General features: G+C 55.0%; 1 protein-coding gene across 26 annotated transcripts in view; it reads left to right on the plus strand.

Annotated features, from left to right (window-relative positions):
• The window catches only part of LOC127033269 (zinc finger protein 585B-like), a 139,462-nt gene that overhangs the window by 88,720 nt on the left and 34,924 nt on the right, over positions 1-15,818 (plus strand). For 3 of the 26 annotated variants that reach the window (XM_050921138.1, XM_050921140.1, XM_050921143.1), the window contains exons 2-4: positions 3,262-3,349; positions 3,875-4,001; positions 4,900-5,013. The exons of 17 other annotated variants lie outside the window; for them this stretch is intronic. In XM_050921138.1, coding sequence (XP_050777095.1) covers positions 3,320-3,349; positions 3,875-4,001; positions 4,900-5,013 — 271 coding nt within the window. In that variant the 5' untranslated portion in view covers positions 3,262-3,319. Of the gene's footprint in view, positions 1-1,648; positions 1,781-3,261; positions 3,350-3,874; positions 4,002-4,899; positions 5,014-14,850; positions 15,135-15,818 lie in introns of those variants that run through there. 6 more of the 26 variants (XM_050921133.1, XM_050921145.1, XM_050921154.1 and 3 more) reach the window with 3 other exon arrangements.

Below are 15,818 nucleotides of genomic sequence, written 5' to 3' on the forward strand. Positions count from 1 at the left end.
ATGGGAGGGGGACACCCCAACATCAGCCTCTCCCCCCCTGCCCCCGCACAGCAGAGAGGAGGACGCTCTCAGTCCGAGTGGCTGGGAGCTCCGGGGAGGAAGGAGGTGGGGGACAGGAGCAGCGGTGGCTGCACACGGCAGTGGAGGAGGGTGGAGGAGGGGTACCCCTGCTCCTGAGAAGTCACAGGTCTCGGCTGGTCGTCCAACTGCCCCATGCAGCTCAGGTCTCTTCTCCCCTCTCACCCAGAAGGCCGGCCCTGGTCTCGTTCTCCTCTCTTCCCCTCCAGCAGCCCCATTCCCAGCACTCGGAGAGGAGGATCTATCCCTCGAACTCCTGGGTGCCGGGGATGGGGGGACAGACCGTAGGGTCGCTGCAGGGGCAGGTGCCGCAGCTGGAGCCCAGCTACAGGAGCAGCGCGAGCAGAAGAGGGCCGGCACCAGCGGGAGAGGTGCACGCCATGACCCCTCAACAGCTGCCGGCTGAGAAATCGCGACTGGGGCTAGTTCGTCCCCTGCCCTGACCCGGCTGGCCACTGGGAACTGCGCCTGTGGGCGGGAGGTGGGGGCAGTGCGCAGAACCCCCTGGCCATCCCTAAGCCTAGGAGCCGGACATGCTGGCTGCTTCCCCGGAGCCACATGGCGCGGAGGCTGGCTGGGAGCCTGCAAGCCCCGTCACCAGTCTATGGTGGTTAGTGGTGTTGACTGGAGTCTCCCTTTTCGACAGAGTGTTCTGGTCCAAAATCAGACACCTGGTCCCCTAATCGGCAATCCACCCCCCTGCCAAGGACAGGTGGAGGGTCCTGGGCTCCCTGCAGTGGCCCAGGCTCCCTGTGCAGGTGGTGTTATGGCCCAGCTTCCAGCCTGGCCAGGGAGCAGGGCCACAGAGGAAAGAGGTGGAGCAGGGGGGCCTTGGGGAGAGGAGGGGCGGTGTTCCTGCATGTGTACCACTTTTGCCTTTAGAAAAGTTGGTCACCCAGAGATAGGGGCGGGCAGAAGTTTTACCCAAAGGGCTGAGAATTTGCCAGGCAAATGTCCACCCAGAATCCCCCCACACCCTGTTTCCAATTTCATATTTCTGTTTAAAGACTATCTCCTTGTTTGAGGGGGGTCTGACTCCTGGGCTGACAGCACTGAACAGAGGCTGGTCTGATTTCTGCGCAGGATTTGATGTCCAACTAGAGTCTCTGTTAGCCGCGAGGAGTGGAATTGGGGTTTGGTTCTGGTTCAGTTACCAGGACATCCCTAGAAGGGGGGAGGGGGTTGGGAGTGAGCCCTGTGGCTTCCTTCAGTGGAGAACTGAGTTTGGGGCATGGGGCCTGCCTCAGGTGGGGCAATGGGGGGGAGGAGCTGCCCCAAGGGGTGGGGGCAGGTGAGAGGAGGCCTGTCTAAGGGGAAGAAGAATTGAGCAACCTGTTTCCTTGAGCTTGAAGAGTTAATGTTAACTTCTGGGACAGGGAGCCCCCATCTCTCCCTGCTCCTGTGGGCTGCCCCCTTCTCTTCTCCTACTGGGACAGGCCGTTCTGGTAGCGATCACATGCCTGGGGGTTGTTTTGGTGTCTTCTTTTATAATGAATGAGCTCAGAGTAGGTTTTATTTTTGATAAATATTGAGCTGGAAAATTGCTGAAACTTCATTTCAACTGGCAGCCATTTTTTTCCAAGTTCAATTCAGATTCAGTTTCGCTGAGGAAGAGGAAAAATGATGTTTTAAGTCTGATTCCCGTTCAATTAAGCATATCGGTTCGACCTGGTTCTCTGATTCTGTTCTGGTGTGAGTCCAGGTGGGCAAATGCTGCTGAATTGTCCTTATAAGGGGTTGGGGGGCAGGTTACTGCTAAGGCAGAGGAGGCAGGTGTCTGTCTCTGTATGCTCATGATTAAGGCTGTGAGTTTGTCACGGCAGTCATGGAAGCTAGAAGCTTAGGGAGGGAGATGTCACCGCTTCTGAGAAGCCGGGTAGGGAGCCTGGAATCCCTACCAACTCTGCCCCCCAGCACTACTGGGATTCCTGGGCCACTCCCACCCAATCACCCACAGCGCCCCCTAGACCGCCGCCCCGATCACCCGTGAAGCTCCCTGGCTGCTAACTCCCAGCACCCACGGTTCCCCCACCTTCCCCCGGGCCATCCCCCTGACCAGCCACATTCTCCCCAGCACCCGTGCCCTCCCCCCCGAGCACTCCCAAGATTTTGTCCCGGATATAGTACGAGATCATGAGCCATGAAATTTTGTTTACAGCCTATGACCTGTCCTTGAGTTTTACTGAAAATATCCTTGACTCTAAGGGGGCCTTAACCATGATATTAGGGCCCGGGAGTTAATTTATGCTGCCTCTTGCATTTTGATCTGCACTTCGATTTTGACTGAGCAGCTACTGCTCCCACAGCAGGGTCTTTGCCAAGGGGATACCTTCATTAACCCCCTTCTGTGTCCAATGGGTGGTGGGGGGAGAGCACAGCCTTCTCCAGTGGATGGAACCAGCCCCTGGGGCAGCCCCGGGCTCTGCCCACACCAGCCCCTGAGCCGGAGCCTGCAGGTGATGGGGAGACCTGGGAGAAAGGGCTGGGGCGGGGCAGGCAAGTGAGACTGCACAAAGGGCCCCTTTTAGGGACCTGCTGGTGAGTTTGTACCCGGGGGGAGGAGCTCCCCATGTGCCTGGGGGTCCCCGAGCTGCTGCCCTCAGTGAAACAGCCAAGCTCACCCTGGAGAGCAAACACCCATGGGAACGGGACAGTCCCCAGTTTTCCCAGGCAGAGGAGGAGGGAAGGAGACAGGAAGGGGAGGGGTGAGACCGAAAGGGGCAGCAGGAGCAAGAAGTGGGGAGGAAGGTTCCCAGCCCTGCCCGGATCCATTCCCTGCACCCCCTGGGCCGACTGACTGTCTTGGGAACAGAGGGAGGAGCTGACAGAGGAGAAGCCAGATCCTGCATCTGCCTAGTCCCTGTGCTGCTGGGGGGATGTGCTGCCCTCAGGGCCAGTGTTGGGGGAATCCCCCAAAGTGGCTTCTTTGATTCTGCTCTTTTCTAGCATTTATCTTAGTGACTCTGTCCTGGGGGTTGGGGTAGGGGGTAAAATAGGGTTTCAGGGGGTTCAGTGCTGGTGGGAGGGCCTGGGCCTGTGTTGTAATAAAGTGACTGAGAGTTTTCCCACCGTGGCAGAGTCCAGAGCGTCTGTCTGCAGGGAGAGAGCCTGGGGGGAATCGGGGTGTGAAGTGGACTCAAGCCCCTTCTGAAACCTCCCCCATCGCCCCTCTCGTCCTGACAGGCTGAGGAATCATGTCCATGTGTCGCTCCAGATTGTCCCGTCTTCCAGGGGACAGGGAATGGAAATGGCTGTGATGGAGCCACCTCAGGTAGGAGATTTTCAGGGAGCTGCAGGGGGGAGTCTCTGTAGAGGGGGAGGGGACAGGGTGTGATAAAGCCGCTGGGGCATGTTCAACTTGGAGCCTAATTTTCTGAACTGGCCCTTTGGCATGTGGGAGGAGGGAGGGACATTCCCCCATTTCTGAACCAGGAAACATCCCCCTGGGCAGGGCTGGGAAAAATGACCAGACTCCTAGGGTTGGAGCCTGACCCCGCTGGCCAGAGGCTGCTGTGAAATACGCAGAGAAGCTGTTGGGATTCCTGTCCCTGTCCCCGGCTCAGAGCTCTGCTTCCCGGATCAGCCTGTGGCTGGCAGATGTGTGGGAAATGAGAAGACCCTGCCCTGCTCTGTATGCTGGGTGGACAAGGAGCTGTCACCTTCTTCCACCCCCTGAAGCCTTCTCGCTCTGGGCAGGGTTGGGGTGGGATTCTGCTTTTCTGGGTCTCCTCCCCCATGACTACTGGGATTGTGGCTGGGGCAGCAGGTGCTGAGTGAGGGACTCTTGTTGTTTCAGATGCTGGTGACCTTCGAGGAGGTGGCTGTGTATTTCACCCAGGGGCAGGGGGCTCTGCTGGACCCTGCTCAGAGAGCCCTCTACAGGGACGTCATGCAGCAGAACCATGAGACGGTGACCTCGCTGGGTAAGGCATTCCTGTGGCCTCAGCTATTGGAAGCTGTGAGCTTTGCATATCAGACTCTGGTCAGGATCTTCCCTGGTCAGTTAGATTGGAGGAGGAGGAGGGTCGCATAGTTCACAGCTCCAGTGTGCATAGGCCCCGACTTTGTGGGTGCTCTGCACCCTATGGCAGCAAAGCTCCTCTGCCCTACCTCCTCCTCCTCCCCCAAGCGTGCCGTGTCCCCCCCAAACAGCGGTTTGCACACTCGGGGGGGCGGGGGAGGAATGGGAACATGGCGCACTCGGGAGGATGCGGGGCCAAGACAGGGATTTGGGCAAGGAGTTAGAATAGGGGGCGGAGTTGGGGCGGGGCCTTTGGGGAAGGGGTTGAAATGGGGGTGAGGAAGGGGTGGGAAGAGGAGAGGCAAGGCCAGGAGCAGAGGCAGGGTTGAGCACCCACGGAAAAGAGGGGAAGTCGGTACCTATGCCAGTGTGAGAGAGACTTGTATCTCCATACCCCATTCAAGGGAACAGGGGAGTCAGAAACCTAATGGCCAGGCTAATTCATCCCCGTCTCTCCAGCTGCCCAGAAACCAGAAGCAGGGCATTGTCCTGCCTGTATTTTTTCTCTTTCACACACCATTCACCTTGCTCCATCTGTGGGGAGGGCTCTCGGTGCTGCAGGCTTGGAAATAGGCAGGAGTTTAACACCCAAACTGTGTGTGTGTCAGAGCATCTACCCTGAGACCTCCTAGTGAGGGGGAAAACAGACCACCTGCCCCCAGATCCCTGCTGCTCCCAAGGGGTCTGAGTTACCACAGTCCCATGTAGGGTCAGGTTAATCTCAGGGAATGTTCCTTATGACAGATACTGTACCAATGCTCCATGTGTCTTAAGCATGCCTGATTTCACCCCCTGAGCAGGATTCCCTGTTGCTAAACCTGATCTGATCACCCAGCTGGAACGAGGGGAAGAGCCATGGGTCCCAGATCTCCAGGCCTCTGAGGAAAGTGTGAGCCCGAGAGGCACCCGCACAGGTGAGGAGTCAGGGAAATTGAGACAGAAACATCTGGTGAGTCAAGGAAAAAGCTGGGACTGTGAAATGTGCCATGAGCAAGAGTCCCCAGGTCTGCCCCATCTCACCTAGGTCAGGGCTGCAGTCAGCAGGTGTCGTATCATCAAGGCAAATATCAGTCATGGCTTCCCACCCATCCTGTTAACTGTCAGGAATTTCCTCCTTGACTTTCCTTCCCTGGGAGTGTTAGGGTGGGATGTGTAGGCTGAATCCAGTGTCTCCATCTCCCCAGCAGTCACTGTGTTGTGTTTTCCCTCTTTGCTATTCCTCTTTCTGTCCTTTCTCCCCGACACAGGCAGTGACTCCTGTCTGGATTCTCTCTCTCCCGGCAGGTGATAGGACAGTGAGTGAGAACAAGGAGGAGAATCAGCAGCAGGAAGGTCCTGAGCAAGTGGAACTGCAGGAGAGGTTTTTGAGAAGAGCTGAAGGGAATTTTTCCCAGTGCTTGGAGCAGGGAAATGCCTGGGGAGATCGACACAGATCAGAGATGCAGCTGGGAAACTATCCTGGGAAGAAACTGGATGAATCCTCTGAATGTGATGGAGGATGGAAGGATCCCAAGGAAACCACCATCCAGAAGACAAGTCACAATGAAGAGAAACCCTACAAATGCCTTGAGTGTGGGAAAAGATTCCATTTCAGTGAAAACCTTCTTACACATCGGAGAACCCACACAGGAGAGAAGCCCTACGAATGCTTGGACTGTGGGAAGAGCTTCCGTGAGAGGTCAAGCTTTACTACACACCAGAGACTGCACACAGGAGAGAGACCCTATAAATGCTTTGACTGTGGAAAAAGCTTCATACAGAAGTCAAGGCTTACTGTACACCAGAGAGTGCACACAGGAGAGAGACCCTATATATGCTGTGAGTGTGGGAAAGGTTTTATTCGGAGCTCAGAACTTATTAGACATGAGATCACCCACACAGGAGAAAGACCCTTTAAATGCCATGAGTGTGGGAAAAGTTTTAATCATAACTCACTGCTTATTACGCATCAGCGAACCCACACAGGAGAGAGACCTTATAAATGCCTTGAGTGTGGGAAAGGTTTTATTCAGAATGCAACACTTATTGCACATGAGAGAACTCACACTGGAGAGAGCCCCTATGAATGCCATGAGTGTGGGAAAAGTTTTAGTAAGAGTTCAGCACTTTTAACTCATGAGAGAACCCACACAGGAGAGAGACCCTATAAATGCCTTGAGTGTGGGAAAGGTTTTATTGAGAACTCAGCACTTACTAGACATAGGAGAATCCACACAGGCGAGAGACCCTATAAATGCCAGGAGTGTGGGAAAAGTTTCAATGTGAAATCAACCCTTAATGCACATCAGAAAACCCACACAGGAGAGAGACCCCATAAATGCTTTGACTGTGGGAAAAGCTTCATTCAGAAGTCAAAGCTTAGTGAACACCAGAGAGAACATACAGGAGAGAGACCATATAAATGCCTTGACTGTGGGAAAAGTTTCCCTGACAGAATAAAACTTACTAGACATCAGAGAATCCATACTGGAGAGAGGCCCCATAAATGCTTCAACTGTGGGAAAAGCTTCATACTCAACTCAAGGCTTATTATACACCAGAGAGTACACACGGGAGAGAAACCCTTTAAATGCCTTGAGTGTGGGAAAAATTTTAGTCAAAGTGCAACGCTTATTATACACCAGCGAACCCACACAGGAGAGAGACCCTATGGATGCCTTGAGTGTGGGAAAGGTTTTATCTCAAGTTCAGCCCTTAGTATACATCGCAAAATTCACACAGGAGAGAGACCCTTTAAATGCCACGAGTGCGGGAAAACTTTCAGTTACCGCTCAAATCTTACTAAACATGGAGAAATCCACACCAGAAAGATGCACTATAAATGCCTTGACTGTGGGGAAAGCTTCAGTAAGAGCTCAGCACTGACCAAACATGAAAGAATCCAGAAGGGTGAGAGACCCTAGGAATAGCTTGAGTGCAGAAAAAGATTCAATTTGACTTCACACTTCAGTGACCCACACAACAGCGAGACCCTGAATGTGGGGGAAGGTTAATTTGATGCTCCCGGAGTATCAGGCGTCTGCAAATCTAAACAAGGAAGAAACCTCTGAGACATTCTCACTGTGGGACATGGTCCAAGGGAAGCAAACATAATGTTGGACATCAGAGGCCATGGCTACACTCATACTTTACAGCGCTGCAACTTTCGCGCTCAGGAGTGTGAAAAAAACACACCCCTGAGCGCTGCAAGATACAGCGCTGTAAAGCATCAGTGTAATCAGACCAGCAGCACTGGGATCGCGGCTCCCAGCGCTGCACGCTACACCCGTAAGGGATGTGGTTTACATGCAGCGCTGGGAGAGCTCTCTCCCAGCGCTGCCGCTCTGACTACACTCACACTTCAAAGCGCTGCCGCGGCAGCACTCCTGCAGCGCTGCCGGGGCAGCGCTTTGAAATTCCAAATGTAACCATACCCAGAGACTCCTCCACACAGCAGGGCTGCCCATGGTGACAAACTCATTTCCTCGTTCCCACACACATCAGGGGTTTTTGGCTCCCAAGGATTCAGCTGCCCATCACTGGGGTGAGGATTCAGCAGCAGCCAAGCATCAGCTGTCTGTGACTCTCTGGCTCTGCCTGGTCTAAGCAAACCCCAGGCAGAGGAGGAGAAGCCCCAATCAGCCCCTCCCCCTGGCTGCTGAGCTGATCGGCTACAGGTGGGGAAGGGAGAGAGGGAAACTTCTCCAGCCGCTCCCTCTGCCTGGCTGAAGTTCCTCCCTCTCCCTTCCCCTCCCAGCTGGGATCCCCCTGCCATGAAGATGAGGAGAAGGACACTTGGGCCAGGCTCCATCTTCAGTCTACACACCTGTCCCCACCCCCCCATCTTCCACCAGCCCCTGGGCTGGGCTCCCCTACTCACCTGGAGCTGTTTCCTGTATGGGGAGTGTCCCTAGGGGCTGGTAACTCCTCTCCCCAAATTCCCCAGGGCACTGGGCTCTGGGGGATCCACCATTAAGGGACGAGGGTGCCGGATTGTGGGGAGGAAACTGGGGATTGAATGGTTGAGGCTGGAGTAGCAGGGACGCGGGGGGTGCTGGGGCTATCGAGTGTTTGGGGCTCATGGGATAAGAGATGAGGGAGAGCACAGGGGTAGAGAGGTTCTGCCTCATCACTCACCCCCTCTGCCCCTTCTCCCTGCCCCCGCTGGATTCAGACATCACCATTAGCAGAGACTGATTCCCACAGGGCCTTTTGTTGGAACCCTGGATTTCCCACCTCTGCTACAGCAGCACCAGCCTCTGAGAGGGAAGCAGTATTGTCTAGTGGATAGAGCACTGGCCAGGGACTCAGGGGACCTAAGCTCTGTTCCTAATGCTGCCAGCAACTTGCAGGGTGACCTGAGACAAATCTGTGCCTTCCAGAGAGGGAATAAATGGGGAGTAATAATATCAGCCTCCGAGCATCTGTCTAGGGCAGGAGAAGTGGTTGGGATTAGCTAGTGCGTCTCCTTTGTTCCTCCACCCCTTTTTCTAGTCTAGACTGACCCTGAGCAGTTTATTCCAGTCCCCCATTAGCAAAGTGATTGTTAGAGTCACTAAGTCCCCCCTTTGCAGTGAGATTGTCTCATTCCCAGATATCTTCACATTGCTCCAGATTAAGCAGCAAAGCATGTAAAAAAATTTTTTTTTTTTGCTGTTTCTCCCTTTTATACCAGCATTCAATAGAGATTAAAAGAGCTGGATGAGGGATAGCAAAATAATGTGGTGGTTTCACTTCTGTATTATTTGAAGGGGATGAGATGAGTGTGGGGAGTAGCTACTTCCCGCCCCCATCAAACTCACACATCTTCTCTCACAGAGCAGCCTCTGCCCAAGCCATGCAGAGTTTATCCTTTTCCCTTTCTACCCCTCCACCTTCACGTGTGTCATTTACCACAGTGTCCTTTCCCCACCATGCTTAGGAATCAGGCTTTGATTCCTTTGATCCTCATTCAGGCCCCTGAGTGCTTGAGACAAAAATGTCACATTCTTGAAGAGGGAATTGAACCCCGAAGCATGGTTTGAGCTTCAGTCCCAGCCTCTTATCTATTGGTAAAGTGGCATCTGGAGTTTTTCCAGGCAAATCCAGATCATTTGTAGATAGGAAGTTTTTGGTGGTTTGTCTTGTTTTCCTCTTTCTTTTTTGATGATGATGCCAAAGCTTTTGTCATTAACCAGTCAAGTAGTGCGGCGGTGCTGAGGAAAGGAGCTTTAGCCAGTTCAGCAGGAAATGGGCAAACTTGTTCCGAAGATATGAGTTTTAAAATTTTCTGGGATTTCACTTCTGAACAAGAAAGTGGTTTATAGCCCACTCTGGAGTGTGGGTTTTTCTCTTTTAGCTGAATTCTGTTCTGTCATGTATTTGACATTAAATTAGTTTGACAGGACATAGCTCAGATTTCTTGGGGAATTCAAAAGAGAAATGATAATTTGCCACAATAGTCCTCACTGATTTTCTTTTCACATCAGATTTGCTGCTGCTTTGAATAATGAAAATGACCAGTGTCTGTTAGGAAAACAAAGTGGGTGAGTGCTGGATATGCACTCCAGGAGTCAGGGATTGAAATGGGGAAGGAAGTGACTGCCTGATCCCTGCAGAGATGTAAGATACAGCCAGGAGGGGGAGAGGGTGGGTGGGTGGCGGGGGGCAGGGCCTTGAAAGGGCACTGTTTCCTCTTGCGAGCCAGAGAGCTGAGTCTAAGAACTGTGAACTCACTGCACATGTCCCAGAGAGAGAGGAAATGTCCTACAAGTGCTGAGTGAAGTCATCCTTGAACTCTGAAGAGTTACAAATGAAGCCCCAAGAGGACTGATGTGGAGAGGGGTCGGCGACTCCCCATTGCTGAGAGGAGGAGGCCAGGCAAATGCCTTTCTCATGGATTGTTAGCGCTTTTCTACCAGCTTTAATGTGTTTCTTTCCCTGGGGTGCGTGTGTGGCTTGAGCAGCAATGGGCCGAGCTGGGCATTGGATTGGGGGGAAGGGGGTTGCGATTTAGCTTTTATATCTTGATTTGAAAAGAATAAAGTAAAATTTAGTTTCTCAAACTCCCAGTGTCTCTTGTCTTGAATAATGGGGGCGGGGGAGCTGGGGAAAAGGCTGGTATCATTCTGGGGTGTATTAACATGACTGTTGTAGGAGGTCATTGTCCTGCTCTGCTCGGCCCTGCAGAGGCCTCAAATGGAGTCCTGTGTCCAGTTCTGAGCACTGCACACTTTAGGAAAGATGAGGACAAATTGGATTGAGTCCCGAGGAGAGCAACAGAAAATGATCAAAGATTTAGAAAACCTGACCTGTGGGGGAAGGCTAAAAGAAGTGGGTCTATTAGTTGTGAGAAGAGCAGACTGGGGATGGTGCTAAGGGCTGTTATACAGAGACTGGGAAGCAGTTGTGCTCCATGGCCGCTGAAGGGAGGACCCTAAGGTGTTAAGCTGCAGGGAGGGAGATTTAGGGTAGAGATTAGGAAAATGTTCTAACCAGAAGGGTATTTGATCTCTGGAATAGATTTCAAGGGAGCTTGTGGAATCCCCACCGTTGGAGTTGGGTTTTCTTGTTCGTTTGTTTTTGTTTTTTTAAGCCCCTTGGAGCTGTTTTTTCACCATCCTTGAGCTCCACACACTGCAGGTTCCGGCTGTGACATTTTCTCAAGGTGCCCTGGACTGTGAATCTCCTTGTTACCCCCTAGCTTCAGTGCGAGGGGGACCTGTTGCTGCTGAACTGGGTGTCTTCTCTGTCACTTCCAGTCTTTAGCTCCCCACACAAACTCCCCAGGGCTCTGCCAGTCCTTACTTTGCCTCGCAGCTCAACACTCAGCACAACCTCTTCCTTCGAGCTCCTCTGAAGTGTCCTTGGGATGGGGTGCACCAGCTCCGCACTGAGCAACAAGGGGTTAAGGGATCGTTTTGGAGTGCACCAGCTCCGCACTGAGCAACAAGGGGTTAAGGGATTGTTTTGGGCTTAGCCAGCTCTGCCCTGCCACACCTGCAGCAAATGCTCTATGTTCTGGAGGAATTAAAAGGCAGCCAATTAGTTCGGTTGGGAGCAGTGCTGAAGATGAGTAGACCTGCAGTCCACATCTCAAGCAGAGCACCGTGAAACCTAAAGGCTCTGGTGCAGCTGCCTAAAGGAGCCCTCCGTGAGAAAAGGGAGGACCCTCTGCATAGACGAGCAGAGAGGGAAGTATTCTGAGGACCTGGACAGTGGCAACTCCCTCTTGCTTCCTCGGCATTTGGATTTTCCCATGAGGTGAAGGCCTTGGACTGAGGTGACCCCAGGGTGGGAGATGAGAGAAAGAGGCCCAGAGAGGACAGACTTAAGTAGTTTTGGTTGCCAGGTTACTGGTAGCTAAAAGGGCCCTGGGTCGGAGCCCAGTAGAGTGGGAGGGCCTGGGATCCCCTCCCCTTGACCCCCTTGGCAGTCCAGGGTTGTGGCCATGACCACTAGGCCCACTTCCTCACCCTCGTGTCCTGCCCGGATACCAGGTGGCAGGACTTTCTACCACTTGTAGAGGGTTAGGAACCCTGGTGAGCCAGCCTATAGTCCAGCCTGGTTCCACGGCCCACCATGAATATCAGTTGGAGGCTCCTCCATGGAGCTGTGAGCACAGGTGTGTACCTACTACGGTTCACCTGCATTCCCAACATCTGTCCCTTTTGAAGTGTGAGGGAGAACCTGGTGCACGCCTATCTAGAATGTGTCAGGTTGCAGCCCCTATTCCGGCTCCTCCAGAACCTCCTCTTGAGGTTCTGGCTGCACTTTACCCCACACCTCTTTATATATTCACACCCTGTCCGTGGCCCCATGAAGTCACGAGGTCCCATCAACATCTTCCTGGCACTGGCCAAAGTGGCCATTTACAATACCAGGGGGAAGATGCTGGACGAGGGGTGCTCTGCGACTGTGGGGCCTATTTCAGTTCGTCCCTTGTCTTATGCATCTGGGCAGAGTTCCTCTGGGCATCACCTGCTGGCTCCCTAGACAGCTTTGAGGAGCAGTGGGTGCCGTTCGGGGTTCTCCCAGTGTCCCCCTCTGGATCCCTAGTTCTGAACTTATGACCCACCCACTCTCATCCCTGTAATCCCTTAGTTGTCCCCTGAATTCAGTTGGGTCCGAGGGTCCAGTGGTTCCTCCCGCAAGGCTGGGGAAGGCACCCGCCCGCCTCCTGGAATTTCCAGTAAGAGAAGCCCGACACATCCGAGCCGCCTGCCCAGGCTGTCCAGAGGAGGAACACAGTGGAAAGAGGCAGAGCATAGGCAGGACCACCACAACCTGGGCCTCCCCGGCCTATTATACCTTCTGCCCATGCTCAGAGCAGAGCTTCAGGGGAGGCTTTTTTATTTTATTTTTATTTTTGAGTTTCTCTCACTAACATAACTTGCTGCCACATCCTCCTGGGCTGTGATGGGGGAGGGGAGTCGCAAAGCAGCTGCCTCCTCCCACGGGGCTGCCAGCAGGGGTTCAGCCCTGCCTCTTTCTGGAGCCTCAAACGCTGGAGGAGCAGGCAGCTGCGGTGAGTTCCCATCTTGTCGGGGGCAGTGAGGCTCGGGTTTCCGGCTTCAGCCTTGGGGTGGCAGGCAACAGGCTCAAACCATGGAGCTTTGGGCTCCTGTCCTGGGCTCAACCCTCCCCCGCTGGCTCAACCCTCCTCCACAACCACCACTACCCTCATTGCTGCTGGCCCCTGCTGCCTCCCTACCCACTTCCCATCCTGGGCTTAATTTCCCCCCCCGGGTTGCTGGGTCTGTGTAAGTGCTGTGAAAAGTGATAGTTGTAGGTTTGTTAATTGCTTTTCGCTGCCTCAGAGCTCGCTAGCAAGTCTGCTGTTGTGAAACGCGATATTAACAAATGTACAAACATCACTTTTCCACAGAAGCAGACTTTCTCGCTAGCAAGTCTTTTAAATAAAAAGCAACCGAAAAAGCAAAAGAAACAACAATTAACAAAAGAGAAAAACATGTGAAACACCTTATTTGTGTTTCTAGTCTGTGTATGTCCAGTAAAGAATAGAGGTAACTGTACATTATTTTTATTATGGAGTCTGCAAAAAAAACCCAACAAACCCAACATTAATAAATTACCAGGATACGGGCATCAATATGGGCATGTTTGTTTGTTTTTCCTAAAGTTAATGAAGTATTTTAGGAAAAATTGTCAGAGTGGCCACCAGCAAAAGTTGGTGGCCGTGCTCTGAGGTTACCAAAAAATTGTGGTGAGAACCCCTGCACTAGAGAGCATACAGCAGCGCGGCTGCATCAGTAGCCATAGCCTAAGAGTGCTGCTAATATCTTGATCTGTTTTTGGCCTAGCAAAATGAGGCCCTGTCCTTAACCCGATGGCCCTGGTCTGTTTCGATGACTGCATCCGATCAATTCCAACGTTGCAGGGGATTGTCTGGGTGGTCATGAAGAGAAAGTCGATGATTTTGGTGACAATTGGAAAATGATAAGGGGTAGGAATAGGGGCAGCAGCAGCTCCGGGCACCAGAGCTCCAAGCACGTGCCTGAGGCAGCAAGCCACAGGGCGTGCCCTGCCAGTCCCTGCGAGGGCAGCAGTCAGGCAGCCTTCGGCGGCGCACCTGCGGGAGGTCTGCCAGTCCCGTGGATTCAGCGGCAATTCAGCAGCAGGTAGGCCGAAGCCGTGAGATCAGAAGACCTCCCGAAGGCAAGCTGCTGAATCCGCGGGCCTGGGAACCTCCTGCAGGTGTGCCACTGAAAGCAGAGCCACCCCTGAATAGGGGACTATCCTGAGTGGGAAGAGCACCAGTCCCTGACCCAGAGCATCAGGAGCTTTGCTGCTGACATCCAGGTGCCCAACGGGGAGCTGCAGTCAGTGCCCACACAGGGGAGCCAGCCGGAAGAGGGGCAGAGGGGATCCTGGGAGAGCGGCAGACATGAAGGGGTTTTAAATAGAGCCCAGGGATGGGTTCATTTAGACCGGGGGTGGCCAACCTGTGGCTCCTCAGAAGTTAATAAATGGGTCCTTCTATGGGCACCAACTCCGGGGCTGGAGCTACCGATGCCACCTTCCCAGTGTGCTGGGGGGAGGGAGCTCACTGCTCAAGCCCTGGCTCTGCCACTGGCCCTGCCCCCACTCCACCCCTTCCCCTGAGCCTGCCATGCCCTTGCTCCTCCCCTCCCTCCAGAGCCTCCTGCATGCTATCAAACAGCTCATCAGGAGGTGTGTGGAGGGAAGGAGAGGTATTGATTGATGGGTCTGCCAGTGGGTGGGAGGTGCTGGGAGGGGGAGGGGCAGGAGCTGATGAGGTGGGGGAGGGCTGCTGATGTATTACTGTGGCTCTTTGGCAAATGGCAATGTACATTGGTAAATTCTGGCTCCTTCTCAGGCTCAGGTTGGCCACCCCTGCTCTAGACTAGGAAGAGCCCAGTGCCACAACTCTGACAGCTCCATGACCCGAGCGAGGGGAGCAGAGCCAGGAGCTCAGGCTCAGGGCTGGTAGCCAGTGAGTGTGGTGTGGAGACAAGAGCCCAGCTCTGCCCAACTGCTCCCTGTGCCACTCTGTTACCAGAGTGAATCACACACACACTGTCTCAGCTCCCCTCACCCCTGGATCCTCTGGAACAATCCAAGTCTCCATACAAACCCCCCTTCTTCCCCGTCCCCGGGATCGGCACGTCTCCTTTCTGTCCCCTCACTGATCCTGTGGTTTCTAGGCAGGATGCCTGCATAGCGCTGGGAGAAGCTGCCCCTGCCCAGGGGAGGAGGGGCCCCAGGGGGCAGGGTCTGGGGCAGGGGGCTGCTTCGAGCTGAGTTGATCGCTAGGACCCAGGAGCAGCCGGGAGGCGGCTCCGGGGCAGCGAGCGCTGGGCTCCGGCCCGGCAGCAGGAAGTGACTCGCAGCCGCTGCGGTGACTCTGGCTCCCAGGCTCCTGGCGAGATCCCCGAGCCCCGGCGGCTGGTGCTGGGAGCCCGGAGCCCTGGCTGCAGCCGGGAGAGGGGAATCTCCAGCAGGGCCCTTCCCGCTGCTCCCCAGGAGCCTCTCCCAGGGCAGAGCCCCCAGCCCGGCCCGGCCCCTGCCCCGGGGGGCCCCGCTCGGAGGGAAGGTGAGAGAGACCCGCCCCTCCCCCCCGGCACCCCCGGGCTGCAGGGGGAGGTTTGGCCCCAGGCTGCTCCCAGCGGGGCTGGCTGCGATTCCCGCCCGGGGCCCGGGAAAGCTGCCGCCAGCCCCGGTGGGTGCGGGGCGGGGGGAGCCAGCCCGGGCCGTGCTGGGGGTGGGACAATAGTACGGGGGGCGGGAGGGGGCTGAGGAGGGACCAGGGTGTGTGAGATCCGGGGCAGGAGGGGGGGCAGGGGCGGTGGCTGCACTGAAGGGAGCCTGGGGCGGTGCAGGGTGATCGGGGGCGGAGGGGGGATTATGGGGCCGAGGGAAGATGGGGGGTCACTGCGAAGGAAGGGGGGATGTGGGGAGGGGAGGCTGGGAGGAGACTGGCTGGGGCAGGGACAAGGCGGAGGGTGGGAGAGATACAAGGCAGCCCCCCGCCCCATGGGCTGAGGGCGGGTGAGGGGGCTGCCCTGCCCAGCAGCCAGCGGGGATTTGTTCCGCTAGGAATGGTCAGACCAGCGGGGGGGATGGGCAGGGTGACCGTGTGTCCCGAGGTGGCAGGACTCGAGCTAAATGACTCCCGGATTCCCGGTGCCAGCGCTCTGCGCATGCCCGAGGCTCAGGGGTAGCCCCCGCCTGTTCCCCAGGGGTGGGACGGAGGGGGGCCTTAGCCCCCCTTCTCCAA

The sequence above is a fragment of the Gopherus flavomarginatus genome, chromosome 12 (genome assembly GCF_025201925.1).
Source record: "Gopherus flavomarginatus isolate rGopFla2 chromosome 12, rGopFla2.mat.asm, whole genome shotgun sequence".
NCBI classification, from domain to species: Eukaryota; Metazoa; Chordata; order Testudines; family Testudinidae; genus Gopherus; species Gopherus flavomarginatus.